The sequence below is a fragment of the Pholcus phalangioides genome, unplaced genomic scaffold (genome assembly GCF_987345545.1).
Source record: "Pholcus phalangioides strain wild (caught in Gottingen) unplaced genomic scaffold, Ppha-v1.0 ptg000039l_1, whole genome shotgun sequence".
Taxonomy (NCBI): domain Eukaryota; kingdom Metazoa; phylum Arthropoda; class Arachnida; order Araneae; family Pholcidae; genus Pholcus; species Pholcus phalangioides.
The window spans coordinates 4,929,560-4,948,201 of NW_028301625.1; the positions used below are offsets into that span (position 1 = coordinate 4,929,560).

Below are 18,642 nucleotides of genomic sequence, written 5' to 3' on the forward strand. Positions count from 1 at the left end.
ACCCTCAAAGTCGGAGCACCTATAATGCTTTTAAGAAATTTGGAGACACAGAGACTCTGAAATAGCACCGGACTCTGTGTGAAGAAATTGCACAATTACATCATTGAAGCAACGATTCTAGCTGGATGTGCTGAAGGAGAAGATGTCTTCATTCCATGAATCCCATTATCACTGAAGAAATTACATTCACTTTCAAGTGATTACAAGTTCCCGAATTTGTTCAGCTTTTGCCACTGCAATCAACAAAGCATAAGACCAGTCGTTAGCAGTGGCAGGTATCAACATACTTGAGTCCTGTTTTTCCCACAGACAGCTTTACATCCCTGTTAGCATGTTGGTAATCTAAAAAATTTGTGCAAGCCAGATGGAAAAACAAAAAATATTGTGTATCCGCAAGTGATTGCTTGAAATTTTTAATTAAAATTAATTTTTTTACTTGATGCAAAAATTATTTTTGCTTACAAAATAATTAATAAAAACAAATCAATTTTTGAAACTTTTGAATTATTAAATCTTATTGTCACTTTCTTTCAGATGAACCTGGAAAATACCGGCTAATTGAGCTATAGATATATAATTTTTTTACGGGGCAGGCAACGTCGCTGGATTTCAGCTAGTGGATAATATACCACAGTTCCATTTACATTAACACTATTCAATCGTGAATTGAAACTTGCCTCACCAAACAATTACAAAAAATTTCCATCTGCTATTTCCATAAGATTTGAAATTTCTGTCATAGTCAAATATCTATGGTCATAGGTTGAATTATGAATAACAAGACAATTGAAATTTTTGAGCCAACTAAACTTGGTTCTTGGCAATATTCATACTTAAAAACTAAGCACCCAGTTCTTTTAAAATTAGTGTAAATATAAAGAAGCTGGGTTCAAATAAGAACTCTTTTGTGGTTGTCATACAGATTGGTATGAACTGAAATGCAGTTTAAACCCACATCAGGCATTAATTACCAATACACATATCCAGTTTTTGGCCTCCATGGATTGCTGAAACTATCTCATATCCATTTGGTCCCATTTTTGCAGACATCTACCATAGTTATAGATGAAACATTTGAAAGTCGAACTTACTTTGAATAATAGTTCAGAATCTTCTTACTTTCATGCTGGCTATATAACTATAGAAGCATACATCAACCCCTTCCCCCCCTTTTTTTTTTAAATAGTGGGGTTTTTGGCCTACTAGTAAAGATAAAAAAGGTTTACTCTTTGGTTATGGCCTATTGTTTTTCTGTGAATGATTGTTATCCCTGCCACATTGTTGGATGCCCTTTCTTTAAAATGACTCACCAGTTTGCATTTCTTATAAAACAGCCTGGCATACACTATTGCATGAAAATGAGTGATGTCTAAAATTTTCACCTCTATACTGTTGAATTATTAATCAGATTCATGAAATCGAAACAAAAATAACTTTTTTACCTGTTATCACTGACCCATGAATTTCGAGCAGATGGTGCTACACAACTTGCTACTGAGCTAAATGAACTGCACCAAGAAATAGCCAAAGGTGTCTGATTTGCAGAGGTTTCTTCACTTTCAGATTCTATGACAATAAAATCATATTAAAAACACATACATCAAAACATGTGAGGAAATTTTTTTTAAATTTAAAATCAAGTTCTACATTAAATTCTAATACGCTTCTCGAAATACATATGTAAACATAACACTAACAAAAGCAAGATGTAACCAGTGATGAGATTCATATAGTTCAACAAACAAGACTTGAAAAATATCATTGTAGAGGGATTTATTGTTATATCGAGTATCATTGTAGTGAGGTATTACTGTAACATAAAGAGCTTATACAGAGAAATAACCAAGTGCAAAGTCTTTCAAATTAAGTCTTATTTAGTATTAATTCTCAATAAAGATTAAGCATGTCTCCTTGTACTTTATTATTCACATAACAATTTTTACCTCTTAATGTTGAAGATCGTCGAGCTGTATCACTTCTCTGCTTTTTGCGTAGAACAACATTGTCATGAATTCCATACTTATCATTAAACTTGCCACTCTCATTGATGTCTGCTAGTTTGTTTGTCAATACTGATTGCTGACGAACAGGTAAACTTTCTTGAGCAATGACATTGGAAAAATTCGCATTATTTAACTGTTCTCTCAACAAAATATTTATGCCAGAATTTTGTACACCAAAGCTGCTTGTATTCTTCTTATCAAAATTACGCTCATCATCAACTTCATCACCACAGGAATTTCCTTCTATATTGACAGCCACAGCATAAATTTGTTCTCCATTAGAAACATTAAAATTATTAGGTGAAATGTTCATATTTTCTTTGTGACCATTCTTTGTATTGAGATCATCTTTTGATTCTTTTCTGGAATTAGAAGTTTGTGATTTACTTATGTATGAAGAATCCACTGGATCTTGAATTTCTTTAACAACATTCAGAGTATTGTTGTTACCGTGTAAACTCTTGAATAGCTGCATCACAATACTTGTATCATCATCTCCATCCAGATTGGTTTTTTCTTTCCATTCCTGTGGCCTCTCTTGCACAGTTTTCATTTCTAAAGGCCAGTGCTTGTTTGTATTTACAAATATTCGAAACCTTTCACAATGAGTCTTATAATGAGGGGGTTCTGAACGTGTGCTACCAACACTATCACGACTTTCAGAGCGAGGAACAAAAAGGGGTGATGTTACCTGTCCGTTGATACTATGATACATGCGTCCTGGAAGATATGAAAGATATTGAGGTTTGCTAACTACATTATTATCGAAAATAAATTTTTTTCCACTTGATGGAGTTGGACTAGTTTTAGGACTGTCTATATTATCACATGTCTCTGAGAGATTTTGGTCAATATCTGCTTCTAATGCTCTTTGCTTTCGTACTAGCAAACTTGGGGAACTATTTTGACTGCTACTACTGTTTTGGCTATGGCCATTTTCCATGTAACCGCCAAGTCCTATACCCATTCCAGGTGGTCGTGCCGCAAGAAGGTTTTTTAAGGCAGCTGCACTTCCCATTGATATCATTTTATGTTTGGAATGAATCAAGTTACGAAGCATACCAACAGCACCCATTTCCCATAATGCTTGTTGGTCCTGCTGGCACCTTGCTGACAGATTCCATAACGTTCCGCAAGCATTACTCACCACTGTCAGACTTGGAGATTTTAAATGCCTAAGAAGTGTTTGGAGACAATTATGTTTTCGCAGAACTGCTCTATAATCTTCTCTCACAGCAATATGACTGGATATATTTCTTAATATTCCACCTCCATTTTCAACAATTGATAGAGTTTTAGAAGCACTCTTGTACGTTAAAGTTGAAACCAAGAACTCCAATGCTCCTTCAATAGCACATATATCAGCTTTATTCACACTACAGTGGGCAGAGAGATTCCATAATGCTGATAATATGCTTTTAAGAGTGGATTCTTTACTAGTTTCCATAGCTGTTTTCATTAAAGTAACAACGGCATCAACTTCCCTCAATGTTTGTTTGCTGACGGCATCAGCTCTCCAAGACAAATTTCGTAAAACACTTGCAGTAACCTAAAAAGCAGACAAGAGTAACACACATTTTATTGTAACACATCAATCTCAATGATAATATACACACAAAATGTTAAAACAATCAAATTGTTTATTCATTGAATCTTTTTTTATGTCTCTAATTCAGCTATTATAATTTTTTTTTTGAAATTAAACTAAAATGACAAAAAAAGGAAGATCAAAAGGCAAAAAATGAAAAGCGATCTAGATTCTGGTTTATATATATAACAAAATGTACAAGGGCTGTTTGGAAAGTAATGATGCATAATGCAAAGGTACAGAATTATATTTTATTATGTATGTTGGCAATGCTGACTTTGACCATGATCCATTAGTTGCTCCCTCATGGTCTTTTATCATTGCTATGGTGAGTTTGGCTTAAGTAGCAAGAGTTGAAGTTTGCTCTATCATTTGTTTGTCCAAATGTGAGCACCCAGAGACTATTCACAAAGAAGTTGTCTCCTTTTATGAGAACCAAACTGACAAAATGTAACAATGTGGTACTGTGAATTCTCTAGAACTAATATTCATGAATCCAATTAATAATTATCAGCAATGGTGCCATATGCATTTCCTACAAGCCAAGAAATTCAAATCTCTATATCAGTAAAAAAATGATTCTGGAACATGATTTTTGTTTTCTGGAACAGAGAAAGCATTTCTCCAAGTGACTTCACATCCAATTAATTCTGCAGTCTTCTCCTTGGGTTATAGCCCATTTTGCCCTGCTGTAAATATGCCTCTGGTTCTGGATAAATGAGCTGCTGAATAATCACGGTTTTTACTGTATCATCAATATTTGTGTAAATATTGATGATACAGTAAAAACAGTGATTATTCATCAATATTTGTGTAAATATTGATATAATAGATTAAAAATGAAACAAAATCATGATATATATGTCAGCTGAAAATTTCTTTTGAAAGTTTATTGAATGATTATTTTTATTATGAAAAATCAAACTACTGAATTTGTTTAGATACCTGTCTAAGATCTTCATTTGGCGAATGTAGTTGAGCAACTAATGACTGCATGAAACTCTTCATTGAGCATAACAGAGCTTTATTAGTACCATCACCAAATGTCAAGTTTGTTAGCGCCATGCCAGCATATCGCCGCACAGTTATGCAAAATTGGTCATTTGTATTACCATGAATTTCATAGTCAACTTGAATGAGTTCAGCAATAGCTTGCAAGCCACCTGTTAAAAAAAAGTTGGTATCATAATGCAATGAGTTGAATTGTTTTCCTTCAATAAATGAAAAAAAAACTAGGTAAACTCAATGGTAAAAAAAAATTTTAAAAATTATGTATTTTTTAATAACTTCACACTTTTATAATGTGAACTCAACTAACAATATTCAAAGTAGTGAAAGGCAGCAAAATAGCAATATAATGAGCAACCAGCAATAAATATAAAAAACTTGGTTCAGTAATTGACTCTGAAAGAATGAATTCAACAGAAGTCAAATCATCAGTGGCTGGAAAGTAAAATGCTTAATTACAGTAATGGCACAATTGTTCAGGTTTCCCCTGCAAATCAATGCAACTGCGCATCAAAAGCATGTAAAATCCAATAAAAAAAATCCAAGTATTCATCTGGTCACTTGTGAATTTGCTTTGAACAGGTTTCACAGTATAAACATTAGAAACTCACCAAGTAAACACATAGCATGTCTATGTTCTTCATCAAAAGATAGCTTCATCAAAGCAGCTATTGTGGGCCCTGGGTGGAATTCCAGATTTTCTAGAACATGATCAACAAAAATATTATTAATTATATAAGCAAATGTAGCATTGATTACAAGTTCTAAGAGAGAGTTCTAAGTTGAGAATTATAATGTTATTATACTAATTACTAAAGTTCCAAATTGCAGTATAATTTCTCAAAACCAGCCCTCCCTTCATTTAAAAAACCATCTTCCTTAATTAATGCTGTAAGTGATATTATGTTACATATGTATGCACAGTAAATTACAGCATGTTACTTCTTATTGGCTACATGAAACATAATCTCTTAATTTTTAATTGTAATTCATTTGCATAATTTTAAGTAACATTAATGTAACATGACATTTTTTTATGGATCGTCCAATGGATTTGATATATTATGATATGACAGATACCCAGATGCCAAAGTTGCACAAGAAATAAAAATATTCATTATAATAGATGCATAATGAATATTTGAGTTTAATGCTTAGGCCGGGATTATGAAAGTTTTACAAGAAAGATGTTTTACAAAACTTGAAGAAAAAAAAAACAACCAATAAGTGTATCTATTACCTTTGAGCAATATGCTTATTGGTTGTTTTTTCCAAGTTCTGTAAAAGATATTTTATCAAACTTTTATAGTGTAAAAAAAAAGCATTGTCTTTAATTCAGCTTACCTATATGGTTTAGGCCAGTGTTTCTCAACCGCCGGGCCGTGACATCAATCGTACCGGGTCCCGAGAATATATTCATTACCCTGTCATTTCTCAAAGCATTTCCACGAATAAGTAATTGGTTTATTTCACTATTATGGAACATATTATTCGAATTTTTCAGTCTAAAAATCATGCAAGGGGAAAAATGAAAAAACTCTCCTAGAGTTCCAGAACAAAGGCTTCCAGCGGCAATTGTAAATTAAAATAATTTGGAGGATCCCTCTTCCCCTTGAAAATCATTCATTTTGTTGCAAGGCCCAAAGGAAGGGAAACATGCCTCTGGTCCTCCCCTCCTCTTGAAACTAGTATTTTTAATTGGAATTTTTTTTCTTTTCGTATTTTTGATCCATATTAGATTGATTGATCCGATTAGTATCGGTCTTCATCAGACCCAAACAATACAGCAGGAAATTGGGAGCATTTTTCCATACTCTCCGTGCCTTTACCTCGAAAATATACTACTGCTTCAGGGCTCTCTGTTGACAACCAGATTGTCCAGTTGTTTGCGTGTTCACGGTTTGCCATTGTCGGCACCACAGAAAATGTTCTGAAGACAATAATGCCATGAGAAAACTCGGTATCCGTAAAATTCCTTGGAAACTGGAAAAACTTCTGTGCTACTCGCCAGTGACCAAGCTGCATAACTTCAAAGGGGAATAATTGTGAGTGATTAGGATTTCTGGGCAATAAAAAACCACCTTCGACCATTGCACCCGTTATTTATGGCCAGCGGTAGAAACCTCTCGCAGTCTTATTATAACGATTTAATATGTGTTCTCAGAAATGAACGAAGTATTTTACATATACGTGGCAAATGTCAGCGACTAATCAGTGAAGCACGTGCTGTATACAGAAAATAGTGTTTTGAATCGGTCATCAAGGTGCACATAACTACTGGTGATAACTCGAATACTGTTTTCTTTGCAATGAAATGAATTACATTGCAAGAGTTTTTGTTTTGGCTTTTTTATTCCAGTGTCGTATTTTTCATTTGTTCAAGTGATAGGTTCACAAATCAAAATTTTTGTCAAAAAATAGCGAAAATTTTTCAAGTTTTAACGTAGAAAAATCACGATCAAAAAGTTTTGAAATTTATCAAGTTACAAAATATAACATAACCATCTATCGTGAATATACCAAAAAGAGTGTTTCATCCCTTTTGTTTAATGCCCTAAGCATGTTTTTTTTTTTCTTGGTTGATGTAGCCGTTATATCTTTAATCAGTGTTTTTGAACATTTCAGAACCCAAAGGCCATTGAACTGTCTGAAACAAATTGGTGGACCACTTTTGTCCCGTATTACGGGACATTCCTGTAATTTTGGTTGTACCGGTTTTTTATACATATTGTCTCGTTTTTCCAGTTTATTTGAATTTGTAATATTCACTGAAGTAATGCATACACATCATTTTCATTATATATAAATTATATTATGATAATTATTGCAAAAAAATATAAATTTATATTTTAAATATAAATATGTGAGATATATATCTCACATATTTGTCAAGTTCAACGTTTTTTCCACAATTTTTCAGCGATTTTAACACAAATTGGTGATTGTGTCTACTTCTGGCGCGGATTTCGGTGACAATTTCCGATCTTCCATATTTTACTCCATTTAAGAGATTCTAGTTACCATATTTTTTTCTCAATGGAATAAAGTGATCCGTTCATTTGAATAATTTTTTTGTGTACATTTTTTAATTGTGATTTTTAGCAGCCGTTTATTTTCCTCATTTTTCAGCAATTGAATTTTTTGGTAAATTTTAGAAACATCCCGAATTTAAGATTGCATTTTCATAGATCTATGGTGAACCTACATACATCATTATTACTACGATATTTTATTAGATGTTTATACGTTATTACGTGTAACGCATGAAGGCATAATTTTTAGATAACTCCATATCGTTATTAGGCCTATCAACCACAATGGTTGAATAATTTTTCATTCAGTCAGAATTAAATTATGAAGTCTGCTTGCGGACAACTTCTGGTCCACGGACCATAGGTTGAGAAACGCTATCTTTAATGGCAGAAAGAAAAGCTAGAATGATTTTTTTAAGGGTAAAAAATGTGACCACCTGCATACACTCTTTTCCTGTTTGAAATAAGCTAGTATATACCTAATAACACAAAAAATGATATTATAGGGGGGCTTCTAACTGAAACCCTCCTTTCACAATCAATAATAGTTTGATGGGAAAAAAAATTAAGTTTTAATCAAAAATTTCCAAAACAACTGCTGAGAAAGAAAAGGGTTTCTTTTGGAAGAATTGCGGCCCTTGAAATTTTGCGGCCCGGTGCGACCGCACCTTTTGCACCCCCCTAAGTCTGGCCCTGGTTAAAATATATAGAATTTTTTTTATACCATAACCTTCTTTTTCTAGCTAAGATTAAATACAAAGCTCAATCGTAAGATATATTTTACACTAAGTTATTAAAAAAGTGTTAATAAATAAGTGTTGCATCTATGTAACCACAAATGAATTCCATTGCCCTCTATGAATGAAAACTTTGTATTTTTGCACACTATATGCAAAATTAGTCGATAAAATTGAATATTAAGACGTTTTGATTGATTTGTGACCAATTGAATTTTTTAATGAGGCAGAGACACCAAAATGAAGAAAACATTGAGGGGGCTGAAAGTTGTCATTTGTCCCGTATATACGGGATCAAGCCCTTATGCAGGAGAGGGAGTGGAGCATTGCATTGTATATTGATTATTGGGCTCAGCCACCTCGCAAAATTTATTGGGGCGCTCAAACAACCTCAGCACCCATATTACCAGTACCCAGGTTCTGGTGCCTAAGCAATTAGCAGTTGCTGATGAAACACTTCATTTATGTTTTGACTTCTGCACATTATTAATACATTACCGAAAAAAAATGTTACATCACTCTGTAAGATAATAATGGATTCAATTAATTAAATGGGTTTTAATCAATTAAAATGGTTTAAATTAATAAAAAGGGTTTAAATTTAATAATCAATTAAAGGGAGGTTTAATTAATTAATTGATTAAATGGGTTTAAATTTAATAATCAATTAAAGGGAGGTTTAATTAATTAATTGATTAAATGGGTTTTTAAATTAATTAATCAAATAATTAGCTCACAATTAAAAGGTAATTGGTTGTTTATCAATTATTAACTTAGGAACGAGTAAGCTATTCCACACCAGGCCATAGACTCATAGAAATCTGATTCACTGGGCCGCGGTTCCAAAAAGGTTGAGAACCACTGGTTTTAGGCTACTGATTCTCAACCATTATTACTCACTGTCCCCCTCTTTTTTAACCATATTTTCTTCTTGAGACCCCCCCCCCCCACTTTTCAATCCTCCGCATCCAGGAGAGCAAGAACCTTTATTAAATTGATATTTGAGTAATTTTATCAAGTCAATCTTTGGATACTCAGGCTGGAGCCCTGTCAGCTTTTCTCAGCTAAGGGTTCTAAAAGTAGTTTCACCAGCCCCATATTTTAATTTATCAGTTTTATTTTTGGTCCTGCTGGCATCTTGCTGACAGATTCCATAACGTTCCACAAGCATTACTCACCAATGTCAGACTTTGGAATTTTAAATGCTTAAGAAGTGTTTGGAGACAATTATGTTTTTGCAGAACTGCTCTATAATCTTCTCCCACAGGAATATGACTGGATAATATATTTCTTAATATTACACCTTCATTTTGAACAATTGACAGAGTTTTAGAAGCACTCTTGTACATTAAAGTTAAAACCAAGAACTCCAATGCTCCTTCAATAGCGCATGCATCAGCTTTATTCACACTACAGTGGGCAGATAGATTCCATAATGCTGATAATATGCTCTTAAGAGTGGATTCTTTACTAGTTTATAAGCTGTTTTACTCAGCAAGTACTGATGAAAAAAAAATCATCACATACTCGAAAAAAAATTTCTAATAGCTTTCAGATAAGATCCAATGATTTGTATCTGTACATTTTTGGCCATATTAGTATTTTTATTTTTTAATTAGTCAATCATAAGGACCCTTCAATTAGCCAAAGTGAGCATATCTATATTAGTAGATATTTGATTCCAGTATTCGATGAAATATTTGCTGCTCATGGCTATGAAAGTGCTTATCACATTACCCATCAAATTGGCTGGTGATGGTCCTTTTAGGTATAACTAAAAATATCTCGGCCAATTTTTTTTTAATTGTAAATTAATAGTTACAATATAAATATTACATTGTAAGTTCCTCAAAATGTTTTGTATTTTGAGGAAAAGTCATAAAATTTCAACATTCTAAATGATCTGGTTCATCATGAAAATCGTGTGAGAAGATCGAAAACAGTCAAAATGACCAGAGTGGTCCTTCTAGTGAAGAGAGGTTCTACTGTACATTAAATGCCACGCCCATTTCAAAACCCATGAAACGATCTTTTAGTAAAATAATATATCAGTATGATTAGAGTGAAACTGAAATGGATTAAGTCCTGAAAATCTAAACCTTTGTAAAGGTAAAAATATCTATTTTTCTATCTAATAAATATTATGGTAGGCCTATATAACTAAATACAATTATTTTTATGAAATAAGTATAGCATTACCATTTTTTGACGTATTAGAAGCACCAGATCCTACATCCTTCAAGTAGTCAGAATAATCACGAATCTGTTCCAAAAGACGAAGAACACGTGCCTCACGCCTACCTCTTTTATCATCAGGATGAGCATACACTATGTTATGCAAAGCTTGGCCAGCTCTTCTTCGGGCTTCTTGCAAAGCCCATCTTAGAGTATTTGGATCTTGGTCAGACAGGGCATAGTCATGGTCAGTTCCATGTAAAAGTTGCACAAGAAGTGGCAAGCACCCTGCAAAAATGAAAAAAAATTGTTTTTATTAAAATGTAGCTAAGAAGCATTTCAGAATAATTCAGAGAGTAGGACTGTCTTTTTCAAGTTTATATTATAAGTTTTTCCACGTTCAGAAACAGCATTCAGAACCATCTTAATGTATGTGCTCATCCAGATATTTCTTGGCAGCCTTTGGTGTGTAATGATATCCCTGCTCTTATTGCAATGAAGCATTAAGTTTTTTTATATTTCAAACAATATTTCTCAAGTATAGGTGAGTAAATTCCAAATAAAAGTGATTCTCAAACATAAACACTGTAAAGCCATGAAAAATTTTGGTAATGAATTTATATTGAAAGTTGTAATTAGAACAGTAATTTCCTTTAAATCATGTTTAACTTTACTTAAGACATCCTAAGAGAAAGACTGAGATCTCAATCCAACCTGATCTGGCTGGAATGTAGCTAATATTAATATTTGCAGAAAGTTGTTGAGTGTGGCAGCTATCATTTGTTCACATTTTGATAATGGGGAAAATGGACTGTTTTTGAAATTAATCTCTTTCTCCTTTCCTTTATCTAATTCAAGTTGGTGGAAGAATATATGTACTACAAGATTCATTGAAAGACTGGTTACTTGTGAAGATGAAGATTACAAGGAAGAAAATTCATCTCTGCCCCCACGGGGACATGAACTTCGGTCTCTCGCTTGACAGACGAGTGCTTTACCATCTAAGATATGGAAACAGGTAGAAAAGATTCTTCCTTGTAATCTTCATCTAAAAAAATAACCAGTCTTTCAATGAATCTTGTATTAACAAGTGGAGAGGACATTTCTATATGAATATCTGTACTGTTGCATATGATAAAGATAGAGTTTGTTTCTCTTCTGGTTTTATCTTATCTTGCACACACACACATTATATATATGAATATATACAGGGTGCTTAGCAAACAGGGGATATGGCATTTTACTGCCGAACTGTTGATCCTAGATGTGTACATTACTCAAATATCAATTTAATAAGGGTCTTGCTCCTGGATGTGGAGGATTGAAAAGGGGGGTCTCAAGAAGAAAATATGGTTAAAAAAGAGGGGGACAGTGAGTAATAATGCTTGAGAATCGGTAGCCTAAAACCAGTGGTTCTCAACCTTTTTGGAACCGCGGCCCAGTAAATCAAATTTCTATGAGTCTACGGCCTTGTGTGGAATAGCTTATTCATTCATAAGTCAATAATTGATAAACAGCCAATTACCTTTTAATTGAGAAGGGCAATTATAAAAAGAAGGGCATTGAAGAAGGTAATTAAGGAAAGGAAAAAAGGAAGTTGAATATCGAGGTTGGCAGATAACATTAGTGCTAAATTAAAATTCTTTTTCAAGTATGTCACTCCTCAAGGAAGTGTCCTCTAAGGAAACTTCCTTGAAGAGTGTATATTTTGTGGAGTGCGTTTATTCTTTTCCACTTTTTATCGATAAACTCAATCAAAGTACTGATGGGATTGTTGGCAAATTTTACGAGTTGAATGGTGTCACTATCCCGGATGCAACTAGGGTCACGGATTCGGGAATTCTTATTGACGAGCGGCTTAGGTTTTCTGAACATTGTTCAGCGGTGGTCAGGAAAGCAAATGGAATGCTTGGTCTCATTTTCAAAAGGTCTCTCCGTGTTCTCCTAAAGTCATTCTTCCACTTTTTTGAGGCTTAGTTCGTCCTGGACTGGAGTATGCTGTAAGGTTTTGGAGACCATACCTACAGAGGGACATAGACTTGCTTGAAGGGGTGCAGAGAAGAGCTACACGTGTCCTTATTGGCACACAGGGCTTGAGTTATGAAGAGAGACTTCATTTTTTAAATATGTTTACATTGGATGAACGCAGGTGTCAAGGAGATATGATCGAGGTGTTCAAAATTTTCAATGGGATGGATAGGATGGACCATGAACTTTTAGTACACCACCAATTGACTGCTTTTACAAGGGGACACCAGTATCGATTGGTGAGGGACAATGCAAGGCTATGGTGTCGCAGGGAATTTTTCTCTAATAGGGTTGTTAATAAATGGAATAGCTTACCCCCAGAGGTAGTAAATTGTAACACAATTGACACATTTAAAAAGAAATACGATAAACATGTTGGAGTAAATCGAGAAGCTATCCATACTTAGAATAAGACAACCATAAGTATTCTTTATGGGCATTATATAATATTTTATCACGTGTATATATTGTTTATAATTTTTATTAATTGCATTTTTAATTGGGTTGCTGTATTTTTGAAATATATGGCATCCATATTTTTATGGGCATCTTTTTCTCAGCCACCTCATTGGGCATTTTGCCTGTTGTGGCGTTGTATTTGTATTTGTGAATTTGCAGATGATGTAGGGGTAATGGGGAATCCAAGCCATAGGGAGATGCTCCAGACGAACTTGAATATGATTGCAGCATGAGCTAATGAATGGAGCATGGCCTTTAGTGCATGGTTGGACATTTTTGGTTTAAACAACTCACATATCATTTACAAGTTGAATGGTATTACTATCCCGATGCAACTAGGGTCATCAATTTGGGAATTCTCATTAACAAGCAGCTTAGGTTTCCTGAACATTGTTCAGCAAACAGAATGATTTGTTTCATTCTTTAAAGGGTCTCTTTGCATTCTCCTAAAGTCATTTTTCCACTTTTCAGAGGTTTAGTTCATCCTGGACTGGAGTATGCCATAAGGTTTTGGAGACCATTCTTACAGAGGGACGTAGACTTGGTTGAGATGGTGCACAGAAGAGCAACAATGCTCTTGTGGGCACACAAGGCTCGAGATATGAAGAAAGACTTGATTTTTTGAATATGCTCACACTGGAGGAATACAGGTGTCAGGGATATGATTGAAGTGTTTAAAATTTTCAATGGGATAGATAGGATGGATCATGAGTTATTAATACACAGTCAATCAACTGCTTGACAAGGGGACACCAGCATCATTTAGTAAGGGACAATTCCAGTTGTGGTGTCAAAGGGAGTTTTTCTCTAATAGGGTTGTTAATAAATGGAATAGCTTACCTCCAAGGGGCGTGAATTCTAACACAATTGACACGTTTAAAAAGAAGAATGATAAATATAGCAGGATAAATCAAGAAGTTATCCATACTTGATAAAACAGCCATAATCTTTTTATGTGGGCAGTGTATCATATAGTTTATAGTATTAATCATTCATTTTTCTTTCATGATATATGCTTTTGTATCGGGTTGCTGTATTTTGGTTACATATATTTGGTTATTAACTTGAAATACAAGCATAGGTAAAGAACACTCTGGCATTGCAGGCTGGGCTTGTCATTTAATTTATAAAACAAAATACTTCCATATCTTTTACTGCCATCTTTTTCAGCCACCACCTTGTTGGGCATTTGCCTGTTGTGACCTTTGTGTTTATATTTGTATTTGATGTTACAGGACATTTGAATGACTTAAATATCCAACTTCAAGGGAAAGATCAGCTAATAATGCATATTTTTGGCCAGCACTGGCCAGTTTAAATGCAAATTGAATTTGCTCAACAGCTTTAGAAGAGAATATTCTCCATTATTATTGGTAGGTAAACGGAATTAATTTTATTGTTTACTTACAACTCTTATTTCACTTCCCTTCAATTCCAATTGAACAGTTTTCTAAATGTTTAAATTAATTTTTAATTGCTAATTACCAAATTTTTGTTATTTATTAACAGATTTTTAGTTATTAATTTTTAATAATTGGTGACCCACTTGAGATATAATTTTGAGCCAATGTCTGACTGAGTGTAACATCCCTGCTGTAAAGGGAAAAAATGTCTTTCATCTGGCTTAATGGTAGAGCACTCATCCGGACTATGAGAGGTTGGTTGTTTGATTCCCCGCAGAGGCATGTGAATTTTCTTTCTGAATTTACGAACTTCATCTCCCTTGGCATCCAATCCTTCGTATTTTGTACAAATAGTTATAACTAGAACTACAAGCATAGATAAAGAGCACTGAAGTATTGGAGGCTAGGCTTCTCATTCGATTTATAAAACAAAAAAATTGTGCAACTCTATTTCTTTAAATGATGCTAATGGGTAAATACTGAATTTCTCACATAAAAATAATGAGAAAACAATCACATTCCAATGAATACCATCACCTTTATTTTAATAGAGCATGGTGACGTTTTATTCGAAAATATTTTTGCTCAACTTTGCAATTAATTTTATTGTTACCTTCTAAAGTATGGTAATGTAATTTACCTTCTAAAATATGTCACCACATTTGTCTTTTTTTTTTCATACCACATTCTTTCTATTAATATGTTTTTTTCTTCAATAATATGTGCAAATTTGTGTTGAAAAATTTTACCCGATTGTCTCATGGCTATACAGCTTTCACGACTACTTGACATTTCTAACAGAGTTCTGCTCATGTCATCCCTATTGCTACTGCCCAACATTGAAAGCAAAGAATATACCATTTCAACCTGTAAATTAAAGAATGAAATTGTTAATGACAATCATAAATAATACTTTTTTTTTCAAGTCTATCGTGACTGCAGAATTTTTTCTCATTGAAATTGAAATGAGAAGTAATTGCATAAGCTTTCTTCATTTGAACTTAGATCATAAAATGAAAATAATTTATGCCATAAGAATTTAAGTCTCTAAGAAAAAAATCATTCAATTAACACTGTAAGCAAAGTATTTACTTTTGTGCCAAGTTGATGAGCATGAGAATATCTGCCACTGGCAATTGCTGTGCTGGAACTAAAACTCATAATGCTTTCACTTTCATCTCGGACCAGACCACTTAGCGAATCTTTTTCACCAATACTACTTGGTCCACTCATCCACAAAGCTATAAAAGGAAGCAGCAAAGAATGAGGAATTTCCACAACATATAACAATTTAGAAATAGGGAATCAAAAATTTTAACACTATTAAAAAAACTAACAATAAGAGCAGACAGTAAGAAAACCTAAAATCTTGATGCCTTTTGGACACACTGTGGATGGTATCTTCCAAGGAAAATCATCATGATACAACTTTAGTTCATTAAAATCTTGTCACCGGGTGCCTATTCTATTATTCTGCATTTATTGTACATATTTTAGTCCATATTTCTTCTGTCAAAATAATGTAAATTGGATAAACTTACGTGGTTGACTCAAAAAAGTAGTGACCAGAAACATGCACTTGTCTTTTTTTTTTACCTGCTTACCTGCACAAACCTAGTCTTACTCTGCATACAACATTTTGACATATGTGCAGAATGACAAAACAACATACTTCTGCTTACAATATGGTTAATTTTTTTTCCATGGCGGAAACTCTGTATGTGTGGCAGCATTTTCAGTCAGTGGAGAAAAAACATTGCACATCATTATTTATGTTAAACTTATTTATGTTATCTGTATGCAAATAGAGTAGTATGTATAGGGTATCCATCTTTATCTTCTCCAACATTCAAGCAGCTTTACTGGCTCTTGACTACTGAAAGGTTCACCTGTTTGTCAACTATCGCACTGAGCTGTTAAATAACTTGGCAGTATTTGACACCAATATCAACCTTCACTGGGTTCCTGCAAGGCCGTAGCAAGCCTTCAATGGAAATGTAACTTGTTGACTAAATAAGTAAGAGGCAACAAATCTGATGCTATATGGACCTATGGGCTGTTGAATAGTGTTCACTTGTTAACTAGGAGAAAACTCTTCAATTGCTTCATTATGAGGAGAGTTCAAGGAATCAACTACGGGTAGAGGCTTAAGGTCCAATCCGCACCTTATCGTGGTGCAGCCGGAAGTAGCCATGTTTAACTCGTGGTGAATGGATGAGGATAGGCTTCCTCCAGCCCGCACTGGCCAGATTGAAGGATTACAGCCAAAATCCTCTAAAAAGAATCACAAACTCTGTCTATAAACTAAGGCCCTCAGTGTAAACTCAGCAGTGTGAGTGTCCTCCCCAGCATGGCCCAACTCAACTGAGTAAATGGCTTACATCCCTAGCGGGACAGAGCCGTGGCCCTGACTGGTTCTTTAGTGTGAGTGGCCCTGGTTACGACAGTGACCAGCAAGACACAAATACAGAGGGTGCTAAGAATCTCTGGGTTAGACCAGGCTGTCATAAGATGATGACCTTGGCCACTTATAATGGACTATCTCTTTCATCAGAAAATCGTTCACAGGAGTTGAAAGAAGAACTGTAAAAAATAAATTGGGGCATCTTAGTCATCTGTGAAGTAAGAAGAAAGGGAGAGGAGAAAATTGAAGTGCCAGTAGACATGTATTTTATTACAGAGGTAATGAAAGTACCAGTAGATTAGGATTAAATCCAGGACTCCTTTAAGTGCAGGCCCCGTGTGGCCACACCTGTCACACACCCCTGAGAGTGGCTCTTTTCAATTTGATCAAATGCTAAATATGTAAATTTAACTTGCTGTGATTGTGTTTAAAGTGCATTTATGATGTAAAGAAACGAAATCAAAACAACATAGGCTCCCCAGAGCCAGAACCATGTCTGCTTCTACTCAGCCTTGTGTGAGTCATGAAGTCAACTGATGACCTATTCATACAGTCATCAGTCAGATACACACGTACACCTTTTGGAGAAACAAACTTATAATTTTTATCAAACACAGGCTGCATTCATCTGAAATAAAAAACAGTAATGTCTAACACCATCTTGTCAAAGCAAAGTTAATGCATGGCAACAAATTTCTTATCTCTCAGGCTCCTTTTTGATGATAATTAATATCAAGAGTTTGGCACTTTTAAAAAGAGCACTATTCTTTTGTTCTCAATGCTCAAAATATCCAAGTTCTACAGAATATGGGCTCTGAAATTTATGCATAAACTTGAAACAATATTTAAATAGGCATTTATGGCAGTAAAAATTAAAAAAAAACATTTTTACAAAAAAGTTTGAAAATAGATCAAAATAGGTATTTATGGCATTTCGCCAGAACTTCCAAGCTCCACTCATCATCATCAGTAACCTAGTTAAACATCAAAACAATTGTAGTTATACAGATACATCCATCTGCCCCAGTGGCAGTCTCATGGGGGGGGGGGGGTAATCAAGGTAATTATCTTCTCTCTGGATGAATAAAACCCACACTGAAAGACAACTTTATAAAACATAGCGCCCTCCCCCGGATTAAAAGCTCTTGTCTGAAAAAAATGACTGCTACTACTAAACTATACATGCATCTTGTCCAAGTTCCTCTGCGGAACTTCTAACGAATTGGTACATGTTAGAAAGAAAAAACAACTGCCCACACAGACAGAATCTCTGCAACTATACCTGATCTGCCCTGTGTGCAGAGGATTCCATATTCTCAGTTTCCGTATTCATGGGTTTTTTTCCTTCATAGGAATTTTTTTTTGGAAACACTCGGCAATCGTCATTCACGTGTTTTGTTAACAAAATTTGAGTTGTGCGTGTTTAGGATGGCTCATTTCTCTAGTGCTACTGATAATGCTTCGTAAAGACAAAAAAAAGTGAAAGGTATACAAGAAAAATTGGATATATTGACTATGCTTGAGAAAAGTAAGTAAATTGCTGCTGCTGTGGCCACCATTACCGAATCAACGAATCTATGGTGAGATATATCAAGAAAATGGATCTGAAATTCGTTCAGCCGTGGAACCTGTGGCAGCAACAACTTTGCATCGCCCACGGAATCCATGTGTTTCTCGTACAGAAAATGCTGCTTTTTTGTGAGTACAAGACTGCTACAAAGAAGGTATTCCAATTGATTGTAATATTATAACGGAAAAGGTGATAACATTTTACGCTTCTATAAAGGGAAGGGCTGGTGAAACGT

At 34.4% G+C, this 18,642-nt stretch overlaps 1 protein-coding gene across 1 annotated transcript in view; it reads right to left on the bottom strand.

The window, feature by feature from the left end:
* The window catches only part of LOC149065478 (uncharacterized), a 140,629-nt gene that overhangs the window by 44,112 nt on the left and 77,875 nt on the right, over positions 1 to 18,642 (bottom strand). The window contains exons 9-15 of the mRNA XM_089253951.1: positions 15,526 to 15,674; positions 15,183 to 15,300; positions 10,568 to 10,831; positions 5,211 to 5,300; positions 4,537 to 4,754; positions 1,944 to 3,552; positions 1,443 to 1,566 (exon numbers count right to left, since the gene is read on the bottom strand). Of these exons, the coding sequence (XP_089110077.1) occupies positions 1,443 to 1,566; positions 1,944 to 3,552; positions 4,537 to 4,754; positions 5,211 to 5,300; positions 10,568 to 10,831; positions 15,183 to 15,300; positions 15,526 to 15,674 (2,572 nt within the window). The remainder of the gene's footprint in view (positions 1 to 1,442; positions 1,567 to 1,943; positions 3,553 to 4,536; positions 4,755 to 5,210; positions 5,301 to 10,567; positions 10,832 to 15,182; positions 15,301 to 15,525; positions 15,675 to 18,642) is intronic.